General features: G+C 40.1%; 1 protein-coding gene across 1 annotated transcript; it reads right to left on the bottom strand.

Moving 5' to 3' along the window:
• Positions 1-693: 693 nt before the first annotated feature.
• On the bottom strand, positions 694-2,070 carry LOC147455351 (aspartyl protease family protein 2-like). Its single transcript, XM_086513697.1, has one exon. It carries the CDS (start codon positions 2,068-2,070, stop codon positions 694-696), a length of 1,377 nt encoding a protein of 458 aa, XP_086369823.1.
• Between the last annotated feature and the right edge of the window lie 18,966 nt (positions 2,071-21,036).

The raw sequence follows: 21,036 nt of genomic DNA, 5'->3' as shown, positions 1-21,036 counted from the left end.
AAAAGGTTACATGTTTATGAAGAAAAGGGGTCTTTTACTTCATCTGCCATAGGTGATTTATTGGAAAGTGGGTTCCACGGAGAAGTTATGGCTACGGTAGTGTACAAAAGAGTTAGTCTTGGGTGGGCAAGTGTGATCATGCCAAACGGTATTGAAGCTTGTGAGAAAAGATTGTTGAAATCCTTTTGATTGTGATAACTTTCTTCATGCTCTTCTATTCTGGTGATAGGATGTGTTACAAAGTCCACTCGCTAAATCCATCACAATGTTGCATAGATGTTGTTCGTCATGCCAAGGTATATCACTACAACCCTCTTGTATTGTGAAAAACACAATTTTTTTTATAATACCTTTTGAAAGTTAATGTGTCCTTGTAAGGTTGACCATCATTGCCTCTATAGTATGGTTTATTGGTTAGAAATCACTTAAATAAAAACCATTAAGAGAGAGTGTACCGTTGAAAACAAAGAGAGGAAGCCATGGCACATTGCACTTGAAAGTTACATTGAGGAATAAAGAACATAAATACAATTGAGAAGAAAAGTATAGGCATTGCACTTACGTATTTACGTTGAGGAATAAAAAATACACCTGCTCAAGAGACTTAAAAAGTCATCCCCGAGCATGAAAACAAGCCAATGATCATGAAGATGTTCAACAGAGTGAGCTTGATGTTATAGATTGCTAGAGCTGCTAGCAGGCATTGCGGGTAAACCCAACCCTTTGATTCTCGATGTCAAAGGTAACACGTATGCCTTGCTGATGGAGGTTGCCAAGGACACAGCTCGTGTCCTCGGCCTTTTTAAAGCTTAGGCAAATTCGGTCGTCATGGTATCCGAGGCTCGCAAGGGGGATAATCACATGCTGCGGGGGTATCTCAAGGTCAGCACCGTCTGCAAAGTGCAAAACAACCGAAGGAACTCCATGGCTACGACGACGATCATCTGCACCATACTCCAGACGGTAGCAGGTGTCGAACGCGGGCAGAAGAGGGTGGGTTAGGAATAGTTGGGGGGCTTCATCAGAGATAATGTGTTTGAGAGTGTCACGCAGCTCATCGTATACAACGGCCGGCCGCAGCTCGGAGAGGGTGGCACCGGAGTCGATGATGGCGCCGCCTTTGCCGGTTACCGGGTCCATGTCAAAGACGGAAGGGGGGAGAGGCAGGAGCTCGCCGTTAACGCTGATGCCCGTTATCTGCACAAAGTAATAACGCTGGAAATACTGATCAGGGTTGGGGTTGGTGATGATCGGAGTGAAGATGGTGTTAGGGGGGAAGGCGGCGCCAAAGGTGAGCTTAGAGGAATCAGAAGAGAATATGGGAGGGAGGCAGTACGAGAAAGTGCTGGACTGACCGTTACGGTGAAGCTGGGACGGCAAGGAGAGCGCCCCACGGCTCAGGCCCAGAATTCCAGCGGCGCCTTTAAAGCGACCGATGCTATAGTCGCTGCAACCAAAGGCCATGTCAGGGGAGCTGTGCATGAGAGTGTCGGTGACGAGCTTGCCGGAAGTGGTGGACTCGTCAGCATACTCGATTTTGTAGGTGCACGCTCGGTCGTCGGGGTCGGACGTGTGGTGGTAGAGGCTTTGGCAAAGGTTGGAATTAGCAGGAACCTCGCTGAGAGTGGAGGAGAGGCTGGGGTGGAAAATGGGCTGGTCCAGTTGTTGGTAGCAATACTCGCAGGGCTGGCACTGGATCCACGTAAGCTCGCTGCCAGTGTCGATGGTGAGGTAGAATTTACGTTGAACAGAGCCGCCGAACGTGAGCCGCGCAAAGTATTGTTGTGGGAAGCCAAGATGGATTGCAGATCGGACGTCTGTTTCTGCAGCGTTTAGCCGTAGCCTGCGGCCGACGTGTTTTTGTCCACTAGTCCCATATAGCCACGTGTCGAGATCTCTGCCCTCCTTTTGCAGCTCTCGGAAAACAGCGTGTCTGTGCTGAATGGAAATCTCTGCAAAAGTTATATTGGCCGACTGTGCTTGCAGTAGCTGTGCTGCTGCCAGAGCTATGAGTACCACGGCCATGATCGCCAACAGATTCTTCGTGTTAGAAGGAAGCGCTCCCGCCATTCCTATGCTGCGTTTCTAGCACTACCCCTAGGTGCAACCCAGCCCTTAGATCGACGCGACAATCGGCATAATGGCAAACTATGTGTGGTAATATCTAAACAAACTCAGAGCAGATTCATTTGGACGTCGGTAGAACCCTTGCCATGCATGAGCAAATATGTCCTACCCTATTAGTTGCAATGGGCCTCTAAAGCACATTATCTTAAAAGGCAGGGACAGACCACTGTGTATGCTAGCTCTACCGAGATCAATAGAGTTGAGGGTAGAGGGCAGCATTATCTTACAAAAGCAGATAGTGAATAACCTTGTTTGTGTGGCTGTGCCCTGGCTTTAATCGTTAGCTAGATTATGCGTTAGAAGAGACATGGGATATATTAGAAATTCTTGGTTGTGCTCTCTCAGCTTGCAAAGGATCTAGTGGATGTGCTTCACTTATTTTCATAGGCATACATGTGTCTTGTTGAGCTTGATTTAAATTAATAATGGATAATTATCTCTTTATGTTTAGCTTTTAAGCAAAGATGAATCTAATGTAATGACACTTGGCCCGTTGTGCAATATTTTACCATAGCACTCCCGTCCTCATTGTGAAATAAGTCAATCAAGACATATCTTGTTGCATAAATTTGTACTTCAAGAGTGCAAGCTTATTACTACTCCCATGGAGACATGTCTGTATCTTAGTCTTCATGACGTCAATCTCTATGAGCACACTATTGGTTGCCTTATTTATATATGCATTACCAGGCCAATTGCATATGATCGAAGAACTATGCATGTCTAATCTCCACCCAACCACCCCCCTTCATAGACTCACTCACCTATCTTTAAGGAATCCCATGTGCTTAGCACGCCTAGCTAGCCTTAAGTAAGAGTTGTGTCCCACCATTTGTGCTACTTTTGTCACGACTACTTCCCTTTTGAAGGGGACCTTTTGTATTCGAAAGCATCCTTTGAAAGAACACTAATTCTTTTCAATTTTAAATCTATTTTAGGTCTATTGATCCACTTAAGATATACCAAATCATACACTCATAGGTGAAACTATGTGCTTCCTAAAATTGAAGATTGAAAAACTAAGTGACTATAATCAAATATTCTCTAAAGGACTGTTCTTTGGACAAAAGGAGCTTTTGCTTAGATCTCCGACTAATGGTAGATCCTACCTCAAGTGAGATCTTGGGGGGTCACTACATGTGAAACCTATTTATTGTGTGTGTTCAATGACTATGTGCTTCCTAAAATTGAAGATTGAAAAACTAAGTGACTATAATCAAATATCCTCTAAAGGACTGTTCTTTGGACAAAAGGAGCCTTTGCTTAGATCTCCGACTAATGGTAGATAGTACCTCAAGTGAGATCTTGGGGGGTCACTACATGTGAAACCTATTTATTGTGTGTGTTCAATGCCTATTTAAAAAACCCCTTATTTATGATTTTCTCACCAATAAAACGGACCCTTTTCTTATTCAATATATAAATTTTCCTCCATATCATTTTTCAACACCCTTCTAGTGGAATAATATAGAATAATATAATCTTTATTGTTAGCCCCATGTGATAGGAATTTTTTTCATTTAAGTGATCATTAGGAGAGCAAGATGCTCCTTTGAGAAAAAAACTTGTTGCTCCTACTTCTAAAGAAATTTCTCATGGATAGTACATAATAAATTTTGGCACCCTGTGTTCAAGTCCACGTTTACATTTGTTGTCCATATACAGAGTAACTCCCAAAACTGGTGTTGCTCTTTTGAAAAGAGAGCAGCCTTCTATGGAGTGCCTCTACTGAACTAAATGAGATCCATAAAACTTCTTAAGGTCACAATTTGATGGACGTTATGATCTGTCCGATAATGAAACCTACATCCATTTGCTTAAAAATGTGTGCCCTTAAGTCTGCACATTTCTTCTACTTTGAGTAGCCAAAGGTGGCTATAGATGTGACCAAAGCTAACATCAATCTGTACATTCATAGTGTTCTTAAGTAGTAATGCAAATAAGAAGAACTAGAAAAACAGACACAATTCACACTAGCTTGTTGCCGCATATCTATATATATTTATAGATATATATATATGTGCATCTCTATCTCTCTCTCTAAATATATATATATATATAGAGTGAGATACATACATACATACATTTAGAACTCTACCCAATCCTCCTGGTCTAGAAGCAACACCTTCAAAACTCCCTCACCCTCATCCAAGCCTTGGAAAAAATTCCCCTTCCACCTAACACCCTCCTTTTCACGTTTGACGTTGAAGCCTTATACCAGAGCATCCCTATTAATCAAGGCCTCATTGCTCTCAACTCCTTCATCTCTAACTTTCTAACCCACACAAGTCCCACTTTATCCTCTCCCTTATCCTATCTCATCACTACATTACCTTTAAAGGAAAATTGAGGAAACAAACCAAAGGCACTGCCATGGGCTCAAACTTTGTTGTGGTATGTGCATGTCTCTTCCTCTGCTACTTGGAAGCCTCCTGCACCCTCTTGCTTAACCCTAACCTTCTCTACTTCAAACGTTATGTGGATGATGCCTTTGGACTTTGGAAAGGATCCCTCAAAACCCTTGCCTTTCTCTTAAGCTCATATGGTGGACCTCTTGAGGAGCACATCAAAATCTCTAGAACCATCTCCTCTACTTGTGCCATTATCCTCGACATAGAATTCTTTAAAGGTGCCCGCTTCGCTACATCTAGCCTCTTGGACTCCCATTGCTTTCAAAAACCTTTGAATGCCTACAACTATATCCTTGGGATCTCCTGGCATCCAACACATTAAAAAGTTGCGTTCATCATCTGAGAGTTCAAAAGGTATAGTATTAGGGTGAAAGCATGTTAACTTGTCATGCTTTTTCATGTCCCGGACAATGCTAACTAGCACAATTTTGACATATGCTAACTAGTACAATAACTTGAGCTACATCTCCAAGATCTATGACATATGATATATCAATAGAAAGCATTTGAAACAAGGAATCCAAATGTACAACCTCCGACAAATTTTGATATTATTTGTAAAAAATTTACTGGACGCCCAATCTTTTGAAGATGTGGTAACTTGAAACTGCTAACTAGCACAAAAAGCGCGACAGGTTAACATGCTTTCACCCATTAGAGAATCAACCTTGAAGGGATACCTCTACCTTCGCAACCTCTTCTACTTACCCCTTCGGGCTAAGGGCTACCCACCTATCTTCCTACTAAAATTTTTCAACAAGGTCTCTTACTTCAATCGCACCTCTCTCCTCTTTCCCCTACACACGATAACAAAAAACCCACCCACCATGTTCAAAATCCCCTTCACACCTACCACTAGAAAATTACTACCCTCTCAAAGTATTAATTAGCAATCCCATTTCAAAAGCTTGCCAGCTTGATGCTAACCTCTCCCACCTCCCTAGGCCTACTATTTCTTGGACTTTAGGTCCCAACATCCACAGCCTACTGGTACATATTGACACCCCCCTTGACTCGCCTTTTTTTACCTGACACACCTTCTTTTTGCAAAACTTCCCAAGCCACCCCCAAACCATTTTTGTACAGCTATCCTACACTAAGCTTTAAAATTTCAATTTACTGATTTTATCCCTTTTTTGTAATGCTAGCACCATACCATCTAGAGCTTAATATTTTGGAGAAACTTTCCTCCCGCCCCTTGAACTAACCATTGGACACTTCTTTGCACCTTTTACCAAATCCTTATGGAGCTTGCTTTCACCCTCTCATTTTCCTTTCTTTTCATAAAATGAAATTTCTCTCTCACCTAAAGTAGACTCCCTTTTATTCACACTTCTACCCCAACCTCTCATTCCCAAAAAATTGTACTCTAGAACGTGGTATTTTTAGCTTACATCCACACCTAACTCACCAAAACTCCTCTCCATGTACCCTAATACTTGGCCTTTAATTCTACTCCTTCCAAAACATGATGTCCGCCAAGAGATAAACCTCAAAAATAATCCTCCAAGCTCCCTTTATAAACCCCTACCTCCTCCTCTCTTACAAACAAAATCCACTAACACCACCACTGATAAGCTCACAAGAGCGAAACGCGTTGGTGGTAATCCCCCTATTTTTACCTGCTATTTTTGCACCTATCAAATTCTAATCTTATGAAGTCATTTCGCACACTTGAGTACTTGTTTTATTTGTTTTAAAAGTGAGATCTTGGGGGGTCACTACATGTGAAACCTATATGTTGTGCATGTTCAATGCCTATTTACAAAACCCCTTACTTATGATTTTCTCACCAATAAAACGGACCCTTTTCCTATTCAATATATACATTTTTCTCCATATCATTTTTCAACACCCATCTAGGCGAGAAAACGTGAGAAAATATAAAATAATATAATCTCTATTGTTAAACCTATGTGATAGGAATTTTTTTCATTCAAGTGATCATTAGGAGAGCAAGATGCTAGCTCCTTTGAGCAAGACTTATTGCTCCTACTCTAAAGAAATCTATCATGGATAGTACATAATAAATCTTGGCACCATGTGTTCAAGTTCATGTGTACATTTGTTGTCCATCTACAGAGTAACTCCCAAAACAGGTGTTGCTCTTTTGAAAGGAGAGAAGCCTTCTATGGGGTGCCTCTGCTGAACTAAATGAGATCCATGTAACTTCTTAAGTTCACAATTTGATGTATGTTATGATGTGTCCAATAATGGAACCTACATCGATTTGTTAAAAAATGTGTGCCCTTAAGTCTGCACATTTCTTCTACTTTTAGTAGCAAAAGGTGGCTATAGATGTGACCAAAGCTAACATCAATATGTACACTGATAGTGTTCTCAAGTAGTAATGCAAACAAGAAGAACTAGAAAAATCGACACAATTCACACTAGCTTGTTGCCACATATATATATATATATATATGTGTGTGTGTGTATATATATATATGTGTGTGTGTGTGTATATGTGTATATATATATATATATATATATGTATGCATCTCTCTCTCTCTCTCTCTCTCTCTCTCTCTCTATATATATATATATATATATATATATATATATATATATATATATATATATATAGAGAGAGAGAGAGAGAGAGAGAGAGAGAGAGAGAGATGCATACATATATATATATATATATATATACACATATACACACACACACACACACACACACACACATATATATATATATACACATATAAAACAAGGACCAAAAAATGGTATTGAGGGATCAAACCATGGTTATTTGGATAGATTCACTTGCACAAGGCATCAAACTGCTCCGTCACGAATGATAGCATGCAAGTAGGACACGCGTTGTGGCCTCGTGTGGACGACCCTACACAAAATAGAAGAGGCTTGCACTTTTCTCACGAACACCACATGCATTTCACTTGAGTAATTGCATCCTTGCATTCATCCCTTATGCTAAAAGACTTTGCCCCGCCACCACGTGAAGTGGCCCCAAAATATGGTCCTCATGATGACCTTTTTGCATAATTATCACAAGAAAACACCCGCGTTGTGTCCGTAATTATCCACGTGCTTATCCACGTTGTGTCCGTACTTATCCACGTGTAAGTATTGACCCCATTGGACCTCCTGAAGCCACTAGATGCCATCTGACGCACCTGCTTACCTCATGTCGTTGGCCCGCGGATAGCTTCCTTGAGAAGTTTTACGTGCTACCAACTCCTCATTATTGTAAAAAAAACACACTAGTACTGGTAAGTATGAAAATCGATGCACTATGTACATGCTGTCCTACCTGTACACATGTGGGGCCCACATAACCACCTGGCTCTGGAAAATGGGCAAGTCTTTATTCGATGCACCATGCATGTGTGTGTACATATGTGCAATCACTTGCTCCAAAAAACTCCTGACAACGGCTAACAATATTTTGCCTGAAGTGGTGCTACACTTGAAGCCAGGGAAGCGAACCATCAAATGGGTGATAGAGCTTCAAGAGTTTGAGTTTGAGTTCAAAGTAGATCACACGAGTCGGTCTCATTTGGTGGATATTCTAGTCAACAAAGAGGTCAAATTATCCAAGTCTAGTATGAGAAGAGGATAAGGAGGAGCCAGACTTGGAAGGGGCGTTCACTATGTGGTTTGACCGTGCTTACAGAAGGGTAACACAAAAATCTGGTGGAGGCGTGGTCATTCAAGATCCACATAGAACAATCATTTTTTCCAAAGCTTATGACTTGGAAGAGGTGTATACCAACAATGAGGTGGAGTATCTTAATTTACATCTGGGACTAAGCAGTGTATTGAGTTTGGCATATCAAGGCTAGTAGTGTAAGGTCATGCTCTGTTGGTTATCAAACAACTTTTGGGCCAATGGCAGGTAAGGACGGTTTCTGTCAAGAATTGGTTTTTCTCTAAAAAGAAGCTGTTGAATTTTTCTGAAGAGGTGCACTTAAAACATGTGAGAAGGGAACAGAACCAGGAAGCAGATCGGTTGGATAGCAGTCATGTTCAGACTCATGTGTCAAGTTGTATGTGGCACTGACTACTTATGTAGGTAGAGAGACTTTAAAATACATCGATGATTTTTTGAGTACAGGAAAATGTTCTGAAGGGCTTTACAAGCTACAAAAGAGGACAATTGTTCAAATAGATCGAAAGTTCACTCTGATAAGAGAAGATCTTAAGATGCACAGTAGAGATGGCGTGCTACATCGACTCCTTTACAAGGAGGCGATCTGTATGGTATTGGAGCAGTGCCACGAGGAGAGCGGACATCAGGGTAAGGATCAAGTCTTGGGTTTTGGTGGCCTTCTATTGTGCAAGATGTGCATTATTGGTGCAAGACATGCCATCAGTCCCAAGTAATGGGTGAAAGACAAATGGTAGCCGAGCAGCAGGGAGCTATCATAGCACTTGATGCTTTTGAAAAATGGGATTTGGATGCAATTGGTCCATTTCCCAAGTCAGCAAGTAGTAAAAAGTATGTTGTGGTGGCCATAGACCACCTTACCAGGTGGGTTGAGGCTCAAGCGGTCAAAGAGGTAAATGCACATATTGTGGCTCCATTTGTTTTTAATTGCATATGTTGTAGTTTTGCAGTACCTTGGGTGCTCATATCTGATTGTGGACAAGTTTAGAAGTAAGTTGGTGTGTGCACTAGTAGAAAAGTTGGGGATTCAACATCGATTTTCATATCCATACCATCCATAGTGCAATGGTTTGGTGGAAAGTGCCAATGGACCGATAGTTAAGATTCTTACCAAGTACATCTACCAGCAGGTTGAAGGGTGGGAATCTAACCTTGACAAATGTTTGTGGGCTTACAAAAATTCGTACAAGGTGGCTACCAACTTTACCTTATGAGTTGGTCTATGGAAAAGAAGCAATATTACCTGTACATGTGCAGTTAGGGGCTCTCAAAGGTTTGTGACGGATTGATAAAGCTCATCAAGATGTTTTTTGCAGGATAAGGTTACAATTCTTGAAACTTTGAAGATGGATTGTGAGGTGACAACAGACTTTATGTGAAGCAATGAGAGAAAAGAGTAGCAAAATTCAACCAACATTTTCTAGAAAAGATGATTGAAAAGGGAGATTTAGTGATGAAGTACGAGAGCTATCTCGACTTCACCTTTTAGAAGAAATTCAAAAAGAAGTGGATAGGGCCTTACAAATTCCATCAAGCTTTGCCCAATGGTACCTACATATTGATGAGAATGGATGGTCGTTTTCTCAAAAACAGGGTCAATGGTGTGTGTCTCAAGCTATATTCTGAGAGGGAGTTGGTGCCAGCAGTGCATCAGGTTCTAATGGAGGGAGTTGGGCAACCAACGTTAGAAGTATTCTCATATTCTAGGAATAAAACAATGTACATACAATCGAGTTTTTTGGGTTTTCTCATAATGTGCTCAATGTTTGCAGTTTGTAGGTGAATAAAGCTTTTATGTGGTTGAGCATAAATGCTCAACTAGGAGGTGGGCAATGATGGTACAACCAAATTCTATCAACCATAGAAGATGGCATGGACAGATATGTGCAGCTAGCAGAAACAGGGCAAAAGGTTGGATCATCTAGGAACATCATGGGCTGATAGGTAGCAGCAGAGATGTATGACTGATGCGCCTTATAGGCCAAGGAAAGATCCATAAGGGGATAATTCGGGGAGTAGGTGAAGGAGATACGAGGTGCAGTCTTTGGGTCCAAGAATGTAGAGAGTGATGCGATGAAGGAGCAAGTCTAAACAGCTCATCAAACCGAGCTATAGAGCCCAAGATATTGAAGGCTGAAGGTTCAGTGTGTTGCAAATTCTTCCCGGACAGGGAAACTGGGGACATGTGGTCCAAGTGGAAATTAGTGTATAGATGTGTAGTGCTTGATCTATGGAGCCTACCCTTTAGGGCCAAAAGGGCCTCAAAAAGGGTTGTGTAAGGAATTGGTTAGCTTGCTAATTAGCGGAGCATTTGACGGTCAAAACGGCTCTAAATTTGACCTTTTTGGATATTCAAAGCATATCTAGAGCATTTAAAGAGTATCTCGGTATAGATCTTTCAATATGAACAAAAGATGTCATTTTTAAACTACTTTCTCCCCTAATGGACCTATTTTGTTGGCTTGGTGGCAAATAAAAAATTTTCACTTTTGAATAATGGTTTTCCTCACTACTCTTTCTCTCAAGCCATTTCATTAGGCTCTCTTTACCCTCACAAGCTTTGGAAGCTCTCTCTCTACCTTCGCAAGAGGACCTCCATTTCTGGTCTAGCTAGAAGGACCACTACGGTTTTTCTCTCTTCACCATTGCAAGAGAACCATCATTTTGTTCTCTTCACCCTCACAAGCTTTCCAAATTTTCTCGGTAGTTTTGCTTGGCTACAAGATCACTTCAACCTCACAAGTTTTCCCATATTTCTACTCTGCATGGAAACCATTTTTCTCTCCTCATCCTCACAAGATTTCGAGATTCTCACTAGTTTTTCTCTTCCTAGAAGCTCACTTCAGCCTCACAAGTTTTCCAAACTCACTAGCTTTGCTTTGGTTAGAATCTCCCTTTAGCCTCACAAGCTTTTTCACTATTTCCACTCTGCCTAGAAACTCATTAAGTTGTTCCATATGGAAGTCTAGCTCAATCAAGTGTAAGAAACTACAAGGGTTGTGTCTCAAAGGCTGCAGGGCATCTAAGCTCAAGCATTACAAAGCCAAGGGAGCAAGAAAATGGATATGGATAGAAGTAAGTTCGTATCTTGTTGATCCACAAATTGGAACGTAAATAGAAAAAAATGAATCCTTACTCTCATAAATAGATTTCCATGGTGGACATCTGCATTTCGAGAAGGATCCAACTGTTTCTAAAAGGACGGGAAATGTATTGCAGGATGCTTCACCAAGAGGTTTAAAAGCTAAAAGATTCACTTAGTTTTCTTTGTTAAAAGTTGGATCTCATGATATCGTGCAGCATATGCTCTATCTACATGGACCATATTTTGCAAAACAAGGGCCCATTGCAACACATAGAAGTCACATTATCAAGGTCAAACTTCATTTTTCATATCAACAAGAAAGGGAGGATGACAAAGAAGAAGCAATACACTAAAATAACTAAGTGGGTATCAAGGGAGGCAATTATAGAGGATGAGATCAAAGAACCAACAACCACCACCTTGATGTGAACATCACAATCATTATAAGGAGGAAACTATTTAGATGCAAAGTTACAATATCATTCCTTGAAAAAGACTATCATTTTAACAATATAATTGCTTGTAAATTTACTTTAAATCTCCTTGTAAATTTACTTTCAATCGTCTTGCAAAACATTCATTTTCACAATATAATACCTTGTAAAGATACAACATATGTTACTCTAAACATTGCAATATCAGGATTAACACTTTATTTCCCCTTTGTCACACAATCATTTTACTCATCTATAACTCCTAAGACAAGGTTCCTTTTAACTATTCTAACATTTGTGTGAGATCAAACATGAGCTTGAAACTTTTTCACTCTTCTATGTAGACTTCCATGTGACAATGATCCTATAACATGACATCTAGAAATCATTGGCATGGACCATCACCACCCTCCAGCCCCTTTGCCTTTAAGCCATGTTATTAAAACTTTGTTGCTTCAGTTTTTTTGACTCAACTTAAAATTATAACTTTCAATAGAGAAAAATGACAAAATTTAAACATCACAGATGAGTTCCAAATGCTCAAAAACCTCGAAAATGACTCGCTATATGCTTCGTTCTGACACCCGAAGAGGTCCTTTCGACCAAAAAAGGCCTCCGGAGGCACTATCCCGTGCGGTGAGAGGAGAGGGGTGGGTAGTTTTAGTGCCGCCGGAGGACTTTTTTGGTCGTACGGACCTCTCCGGGTGTTTGAACGAGGCATTATATAGCCAGTCATTTTCGGGGCTTTTGGACATTTCAGACTCGTTTGTGATTTCAAAAGCTTCAAATAATATAGCTTTTAAAAGTTACAATGTAATAAGACCAATTTTTGAATTTTTTAGCTTAAAATGCATGGGTAGGGTTAAAATAAGTTGAAAAAGTAGTGGAGATCAAAAAATAGGGTTTTTATGAGTCGCGACCTAAAATTTGTGTTTCCAGCCAAACAAAGATGTTTTTCACAATTCTGTCTTCGCTGCCTTGTAGACCAGACCTACTCCCGTCGTTTGGAGTACCTGGATTGCTCTGTTCAGAGCTTGTTTGTAAAAGTTATGATAGAAATAAGTTGCCTACAGTAGCAGGACAACCTACAAGCAGCAACAGGTTAGCTTACAAACAAATATACATAGGTAACATCTCTTTTGTTTGATCCAATCAAGAAGTCATTATAATCTTTTATGATGGTACAAAATGATATTTTGATTTTGACTATCATGTTGAATTGGTTGCATGAGTATGTTCTTTTGGCTATTTTGTAGAAGTTGCAGAAATCGATGTGTGAAACAGGATCTATTCGAGGTGTCATGATATTGGGATTGTGATCGTTTTAAGACTCGGATTATGATCGTTGTTGCTATCCGGAGATTTTGAGAGAGCGATTGTGATTGAGAGTGTGATTGAGATAGCTCGGGGGTGGTCTGGAGGTTATGAAACGAGCTATGCTCTTCTTGTAATCATTATCTTGTATCCATACAAACTCTTTACTTCATCAATTTATTATGCGTACTCTATATTTTTCATCAATCTATTTCGCTCACCTGTGTCACGTCACATACAAGTATTATATACTGTAAAATAGAATTGAGTAATTTTGTGACTATGCTTGGGTCCAATATGCTTAATAGATCTATATATAAAAAGAGATCTATGGTAGTCTGGAAAGGTGAATCTGTGAATGCAAACACATGTCACGATTGAGAGAATGAGATTCTAAAACTAGCCCCCTATCCTGCTGTGCAAGCAAGGCATAGTGTGGCACCAAATTGGTGTTCCAAAAATGACACACACAACATGAGGGTTGGGGTAGTGAGATTCTAAAAATACCCCCTATCCCGTTGTGCAAGCAAGGCATAGTGTGGCACCAGATAGGCATTTTGCTAATATCTTGTATGTATGAGAAAAACCAATGGAATCCAAAAAATAAGGTCGCCGATTTTTTTTTTTGCACGGTGTGTGCATGGAGCCAGAATGACGCGATGAGGGGGGAGTGACAAGCTGTATGATGCCCTCTTCATGAGGTGTAAAAATGACGCAACATGGGGGGTGTCAAAGTCTTTGAGTGCTTTTGCACATGGTTTAGAAAAATAAGTCCAAATTATAAGGTCACTCAAGAATTTTTTGCATGGTGTGTGCATGGAACTAGAATGACGCGATGGGGGGGGGGGGAGGGGGGAGTGACAAGCTTATATGATGCTCTCTTCGCGCGGTGTGGACATGAGCTAAAATGATGCAACATGGGGAGTGTCAAAGTCTCTGAGCGCCGCTTTTGCACATGATTTAGAAAAACCTTAGGAATCCAATTAACAAGGTGATTCAAGGTTCTCATGTGGTATGGTTGCAGAGCTCAAACAATGTGATAGGAGGGTGACAAGCTCACACATGGCAAGCGCACTGTGGGAAAGAGCTGGATTGGTGCGATAGGGGGAGGAGTCAAAAATTCATTGAGTCCTTTTGTGCACGATGTGGGTACACTACCGAAACGGGGCGAGTGGGGGTAGAGTGACTAGATCAATCAAGCCACAATTGCACAGTGTGGTCATTGATCCAAAACAATGTGAGAAAGGATGTCTTCAGGTGTGGTCCCATGTTGATGTAGATAATATGTACACACGTGATGAGTGCAAGCTCTTGATGCGGTGTTTAGAAGTAAAGGGTAAGTGAAAAATAGACATTAAAAAAAATACGATTAGTCATTAATAGGTGTCATCATCACTCTTTGAAAAGAAAGATTTCATATCTTCTAGCTTATATATTGTACAATTTTAAATAGAAAAGAGGACTTGTACATCATGCCCAAAATATGACATTACCTGTCAAAAACAACAAGAACGCCATCAAGTATAGGCAATTTAGCCAAATGAAAGTGACATCTAGACGTTTTTCGCTAAAGTGGGAGCACAAAAGCTCAAGCTAGAGGAGACAGGAATGCCATAATTTTGTATACATGTCAAGTGAATACTGGCCTATTTCTTAATTCATGGATTACCAAACAACCCTTTTTTAGACGTTTTTGGCCCTAATGTGTCTTTTCAGATTGCAGATAGGAGCCACTGATTGCATTTTATGGCGAGGTGAAGTTTTACACGGGGCTAGGTTGGTGCCCACCTTACCACATGGGGGATGGTGCAATCTGGCATCTATTGAGCCTTGACAAGGTTCTAGAGGAGGGTATGCATCATACGGAGCTAGCAGGAATTGATTGCATGTCAAACGGAGCCTAGAATGGAAAGATATTGAAGAATGAAAGTTGGATGCATTTGCTGGGAATTGACTACAGGGGGTTTTCTCGATTTTTATGGCCTCGGTTTGGTGGCTTGGGGAGTATCAAGTTGCAATTAAAGATGACGATTTTTAAGTCGACACCATGGTGTTGCGATCGGTCTTTGCGGGTCGGGAAATGCAGTTCCGGGCCACAAATGGTAGGAAGTTGAAGGGCACCAAAAGGGGTTCTTTTTCCTCATAAAGATGATTTATTTTGGAGGCTTTGTTGATGGGTGAGTCAGTGGATGCCAGGTGGCAGTAAAAAATCCCATAGGTGATGGATGGTGGGGAGATGCAGGGGTACATGACCCAGCCAGCGAGGCTATTATGGACCACTACACCGATTTTGGCTAAGGGAGGTGAAGGTGGTGCCCATGGGGTGCAGGTGGTGGCGTGCAGGTATAGCTGGCCGATGGCAGCCGGTTCATCTAGTGCCCGTGCCCATGAGGCAATATTTTGAAGAGCCCCCCCCCCCCCCCCCGGCCAACTAGCGATGTCGCTATTGCTCCGAAGGGGAGGGGTCTCACGAGTGGACAACAAGAGAGTTGGAGAGAGTACGAGCCCGACACTAGTCAAGGGAAAGGTCCCGCAACCAGTTCCAAAGGTTGGACAAATTGAGTGGACAAATATCCAAGAGAGGTGCCATGCAAAGGTTGCCAAAATAGACTATTCCAAGTGGCGGGAATGGAAAAAACTTCTAAAAGAAGCTTTAGTTGGTTATACGAGCTTGCTAGCTCCTTATTTTTTTTCTTTTTTAGCCTTAGCCAAGCCTTATAAAAGGACATAGAAGTGATTTTTTGAGGGATTTTTTGGCCAAGGAGAATTGTTGGAGGTTTGCAAGCCTGCGTACTGTAAGCTTGCCATTGGAGCTCCATACTTGAATGTACTATCTCCCTATGCAATACAAATAAGCATTTGCCCTATTTCTCATGTTGCCTCTGTTAGGAAATAAGACGTAGCTAAATAGATAATTGAGTAGATTACTTAATGGAGAGAGACAAATTTATATACACGAGATTATAGAGTAGAGAGAGAGAGAGAGAGAGAGAGAGTACACACGATATACGTGGTTCACCCAATGTGGGCTACGTCCATGGGAAAGCAGCCACTCAATGGCTTTAGTACTTCAAAACAAGAAGTAGTTTACAAAGGGATTATACCCTTAATGGAGCTCCCGCCTTGCTTCACTCTCACCACCTCACACTCACCTTGTTGCATCAACTTCACACTATGAAATGTGTGTAGAAATGGCCTCCTTTTATAGGCCAAAAGGGCTGCCCTCTCTTATGAGAGACAGCCATGCGTAGCCGCCCTTGTGCGAATAAGTCCAAATCGGACCCTCCAATCCGCCCATGTGTGGCTGCCCTTGAGAAGACAAGTCCGCCTTTGAATTCGGCCACCGGCCACCGGCCATTGACCTCCGACTACCGGCCACCGGCCATTGACTTCCGACCACCGGCCATCGGCCATTGACTACCGGCCAACGGCCAACCGACCGGTTGTTTTCCGACCACTTTTCGGCCGCCGTCCGGCCATAATATTCCGGCGAAAAAAAAAGTCTCGGGGGCCTCCGTCCCCAAGGCCTTTAAAGTTGCCCCTGATTCTTGTCCGTGAAAATTTTGGTTTCCGGTGAGTGATTTTCCTTCACGCACGATGGCTTCTCCTCATAATGGGGGCCTTACAAATGTGCGCTTTTACCAGAGAAAATTACAAGGGTAAATCAGGCTCCATACTTAACAGCCTCTCCCCATCCCCCTCCTTTTCTATCGATCTTTGTGTATTTGCCAGTGCTTGCAGAGGGTATGCGTGCAGCTTGAAGAGTGTTACCAAGAGGGTAGAATCGGGGTGTTTTGTGAGTCGGAAAGGGTGAGTTGAGCAGTGTGGGTGCAATTATGCTGCAGGTATGAGATAGTTGTTTCGTGTGGTAACGTGGATTTGGTAGTGCAAATTAGCCAATTTGAAGGTGTTATTTGAGAGGTTAGGGATGTTGTGGATACCCTCAATTGTAGGGAGGCTTTGTGTAGTGTGTCAGGTGTGTTCCCTATTCCCCCTCTCCATCATGCTTAATGAAAGATAAGGCGTATTACATTCTTTTTGGCTTTAAGACCTCCAAAAATAATTTTATTATAGTCTTGCTAGCAAAGGATGATAAGATTATCTTTTTTGTGGTAACTGGGTGTATGCAAGATCAGGTGTACCCAATTTTGGTAGTTTGTGTAGCTTTAGACTGCAAAAAAGCAAGCTTTTTATGCAAATGTAACTGCATGACATCCTAGCTATAGTCATTTCTAAGAGCCAAGAATTGGTGGTGACATAATAGCCATAAGTACTAACATACCAAAAAGGCTCAATTTCTAAATGAACCAAATACTAATTTTTGTGTGTAAGGGATCTCATGGTTTGACCTGTCACGCCCTGTCACAACATTGTGATCTTAGGATAGATTCTTATACTAATCGCTTATCACTTACTTAATTTTTAAATAAACTTGCACACGAATCTTGCATATGCTTAAAGAGAATATTTGGAATTATTGGAGTTTTTTTGCTCATGTCTTTAAATTAGTAATTATCTTTGTAAAAGTATTCATTAATTTCTACATCACAAGATCCTACGATCATTTGATAGATATAGTTATGTGGAATGTGGTGAGATGAAAAAAACCATACTTTAACGTTTCAATTTTGAAAGATCTTCCTTGGAAAATTTACATCGAATAATAATAAATGAAATTCAACTCTTCTAAAAATTATAATAAATAAAATAATTATTATTTTCTCATGGATTTGATATATATTATAGTTTGTGGTACAAGGAGCCCATATAAAAAATATTATGTGTAGTAAGGCTTCATAAGATTATCTTTCATCCATTTTACTTATGTGCAACCTTTGGATTATCCTTAGTGTACATCTTAGGGTGAGAAATTTATCAAAGATTAAGAAATTGGAAATTTTTAATTCTCAAATTGTATATTATAGCATCATAGTCCTAATTGGACATGCCAACATATGAGGTGTAGACAACTGTGTTGAACACCTTGAGTGTCACACTTTCCACCTAACTACCAAAATTTGGTACACTTGATCTTGCACACACCCAACTGACACTTGACAAATAGATGCAACTTGAAGAAAACTCTAGATGCATCTGGTTGTATTTGGAGTAAAAGGTTTTGGACATCTTGTAGATCATAGATGCAGCATAAAATAGGTCAAACAAGGGCAAAGAGCTAGATGTTGAAACTTTTAGAGGGTTTTGGTTCCGCTTGATGAATGCATTGACTCATATGTAAGCATGTTTGCTTCTATGCATGCAACACAAACGAGCCAAATTACTATAAACATGTTAAACTCAGAGATGTTTGTTGCAAATGGATGCATGGAAAACCCCACAAAATACGTAAATAACACACTGCAAGCTATAAACAACAAATATGCATACCTGACGACTCATACAAATCCATAGTCGAGCTAAATGCGAGGAAAGAGAGACAAAGAAAGAGATAGAGCAAGAGAGAGCGTGTGGCGTACCTCCTAGAGCAGAGTGCTACGCCGGCATGGCCAGGGAGAAGAGAGAAGAGGAGAGAAGAAGGCACAGGCAGTAGGTGCAATCTCCCCCCGTGCAAGAGTGACCATTTTCCTCTTGCATGTATTTATTTATAGATTAGTGAATGCTCAAATGAATACATAATGACCGTCCGGGAAATAATTGGCCATGGCTCATAAAGAGCACTTAAATATAAAATACAGGGTGAAAGCATGTTACCTTGTCATGCTTTTTCATGTCCCGGACAATGCTAACTAGCACAATTTTGACATATGCTAACTAGTACAATAACTTGAGCTACATCTCCAAGATCTATGACATATGATATATCAATAGAAAGAACTTGAAACAAGGAATCTAAATGTACAATCTCCGACAAATTTTGATATTATTTGTAAAAAATTTACTGAACGCCCAACTTTTCGAAGGTGTGCTAACTTGAAACTGCTAACTAGCACAAAAAGCGCGACAGGTTAACATGCTTTCACCCTATATTATCCTTTTGTGTAACCCTTGGTTTTTTCCTCCTGTGAGATGCATAAAACATCAAAATGAATTCCATTACATACCTCTCCATTGGATAGCAATTGTCCTTAGTTGCAAAGATAAGAATCTTCAAACCATACTTGTCAAAAACAATGATTAGTATTCTCTATCAAAAAACTATATCATATAGGAATAGGAAAAATGATGAAACTAAACAACATTGCTTATGTCTTTCGTCATCCACATACTATCTATTCTAGTGTCCCATATATACCACTAGAATAAGCACTATATGTCATATCCTAATGAATTAGGATATCATTGGTCACACTCATCATCCAATAAATCGATTCTCATCAGTGTCACAAGCTCCATTCCATGAGTACTGTCGCAACAAAAAATCATCATATACCAATTTCAAATCCAAATCCAAATATCTACCAACAAATACCCATTCCAAATCCAAAATCCTTTTTTTTTTTGGTGTATACCTGGGTAGAAAAATCATAACACTTATAGTGGTGGCCATCCACTACAACATGATTTTGTGATTGTTGTTTCCTAATCGACAAATATACACCAATAAGACGTGCTGCCTAAATCGGTGAATCTACACTAATTCTGCCTAAACCGGAAAATCTACATTGGATATTGTTTAAAAATCATGAATCTGTAGTTTATCAATGTGCTGCCTAAATCGACAATTCCGCACAGACAAGTGGTGTTGCCTAAATCGGCTAACTACACCAGGAGGAGAATTGACACACTGCCTAAATTGGGGAATCTGTGTGCATGTGACCAATGGACTAGACAAGACATAAAAAGAGAAAAATAAATAAATAATAATACCTATTTGACACCACATTGAGGTTGAGTAAAAAAGTACTCACAAATTGTTGGTTATTAACTCAAGGTACCTCGGGTCATGTGAGTAGATAAGTAGCTGCATAGCTCAATGTGAGAAGATCTCAATTGAAACAACATTTAATATATGTATGGCCACAACGATAGAAATTGTTGATGTAATGACTCAGAAGATAATGCACGTAAGTAAAAGACCTTTCCTTACAAGAAACTAAATAAATGTGTGGCATCTATGAACAATGTTGATCAACATGTAATCAATAAAGATGCTTTGTTCTTGAAATATAAAAGAAACTAGAGTGATGATAGGACTGAATTGATTGGTTCTCTGCATGTCTGGGTAGTCTTGATGGTACACATATATTAAACCAAAATAAAGTTGGGAATGTCACATTATGCTCCAAAAATTTTGAAGAGTGAAGAAACGTGGAGCTATGAACCTCCTAAAAAAGAAATGTTTAACCAATTGAAAATACAATGCTGACATGATTATATGTTACATTTTTTTTCTTTTTATAAAATAAGCTATAAAATTCATGGCATAATAGGTCACTATTCTTAAGTAGAATGACAACTTAAAAGGATCAAATAAGGTCCTATCAAAATTGCTAGATAAATATTTGAGATAGTTGATAAAACAAATTTATTTTTTATTTTATTTTTTTTCTTTTGAATTCTCGTCCAAGTCCTCTATGCATTTAAATTTTTATTGGTAAAAAAATAAAAAATAAAAGAACACCCATGAGTGTCATGAGTAAGTTATAATTGTAGCCTAAGTCTTTTCCCGCTGTTGGATTTGATTATATCGATGAGCCTAGCCATGTACAAACACTAATTTGCAACTGCATGTGAGTTCAATATTTTTAGAGCTGCGTCACAATGTTACTTTTTAAAATAGGGACTAGACATTCTTCAAGAGATAAGAAAATACGTAGAGATGCTAGGCAGAACCAAACATGGGGAGAGTAATTACATTTTGAAGTACAACTTCTTTAAGTACATCATTAGGAAAAAAATGAACGCCAAAAGGGCCTTGTAAGGATCCCTAATTTTAACGGATTAAGATTGAAAATGTGTGTGATTTAGGAGTCAAGGCCATTGAACAAGGGTATTCTCATAGGCTTTTTTTAAGGCTGTCATAAGCTTCTTGTAGGTTGAAATAGAGGCTAGGGAGGGAGGATAGGAACA

This window comes from Adiantum capillus-veneris, chromosome 6 (assembly GCF_014529385.1).
Source record: "Adiantum capillus-veneris isolate H3 chromosome 6, ASM1452938v2, whole genome shotgun sequence".
NCBI lineage: Eukaryota > Viridiplantae > Streptophyta > Polypodiopsida > Polypodiales > Pteridaceae > Adiantum > Adiantum capillus-veneris.
This window is presented reverse-complemented; position numbering and strand designations above follow the sequence as displayed.

Excerpts from the sequence above, each read along its gene's own strand:
- LOC147455351 (XM_086513697.1), bottom strand. The coding sequence starts at position 2,070 with ATGGCGGGAGCGCTTCCTTCTAACACGAAGAATCTGTTGGCGATCATG.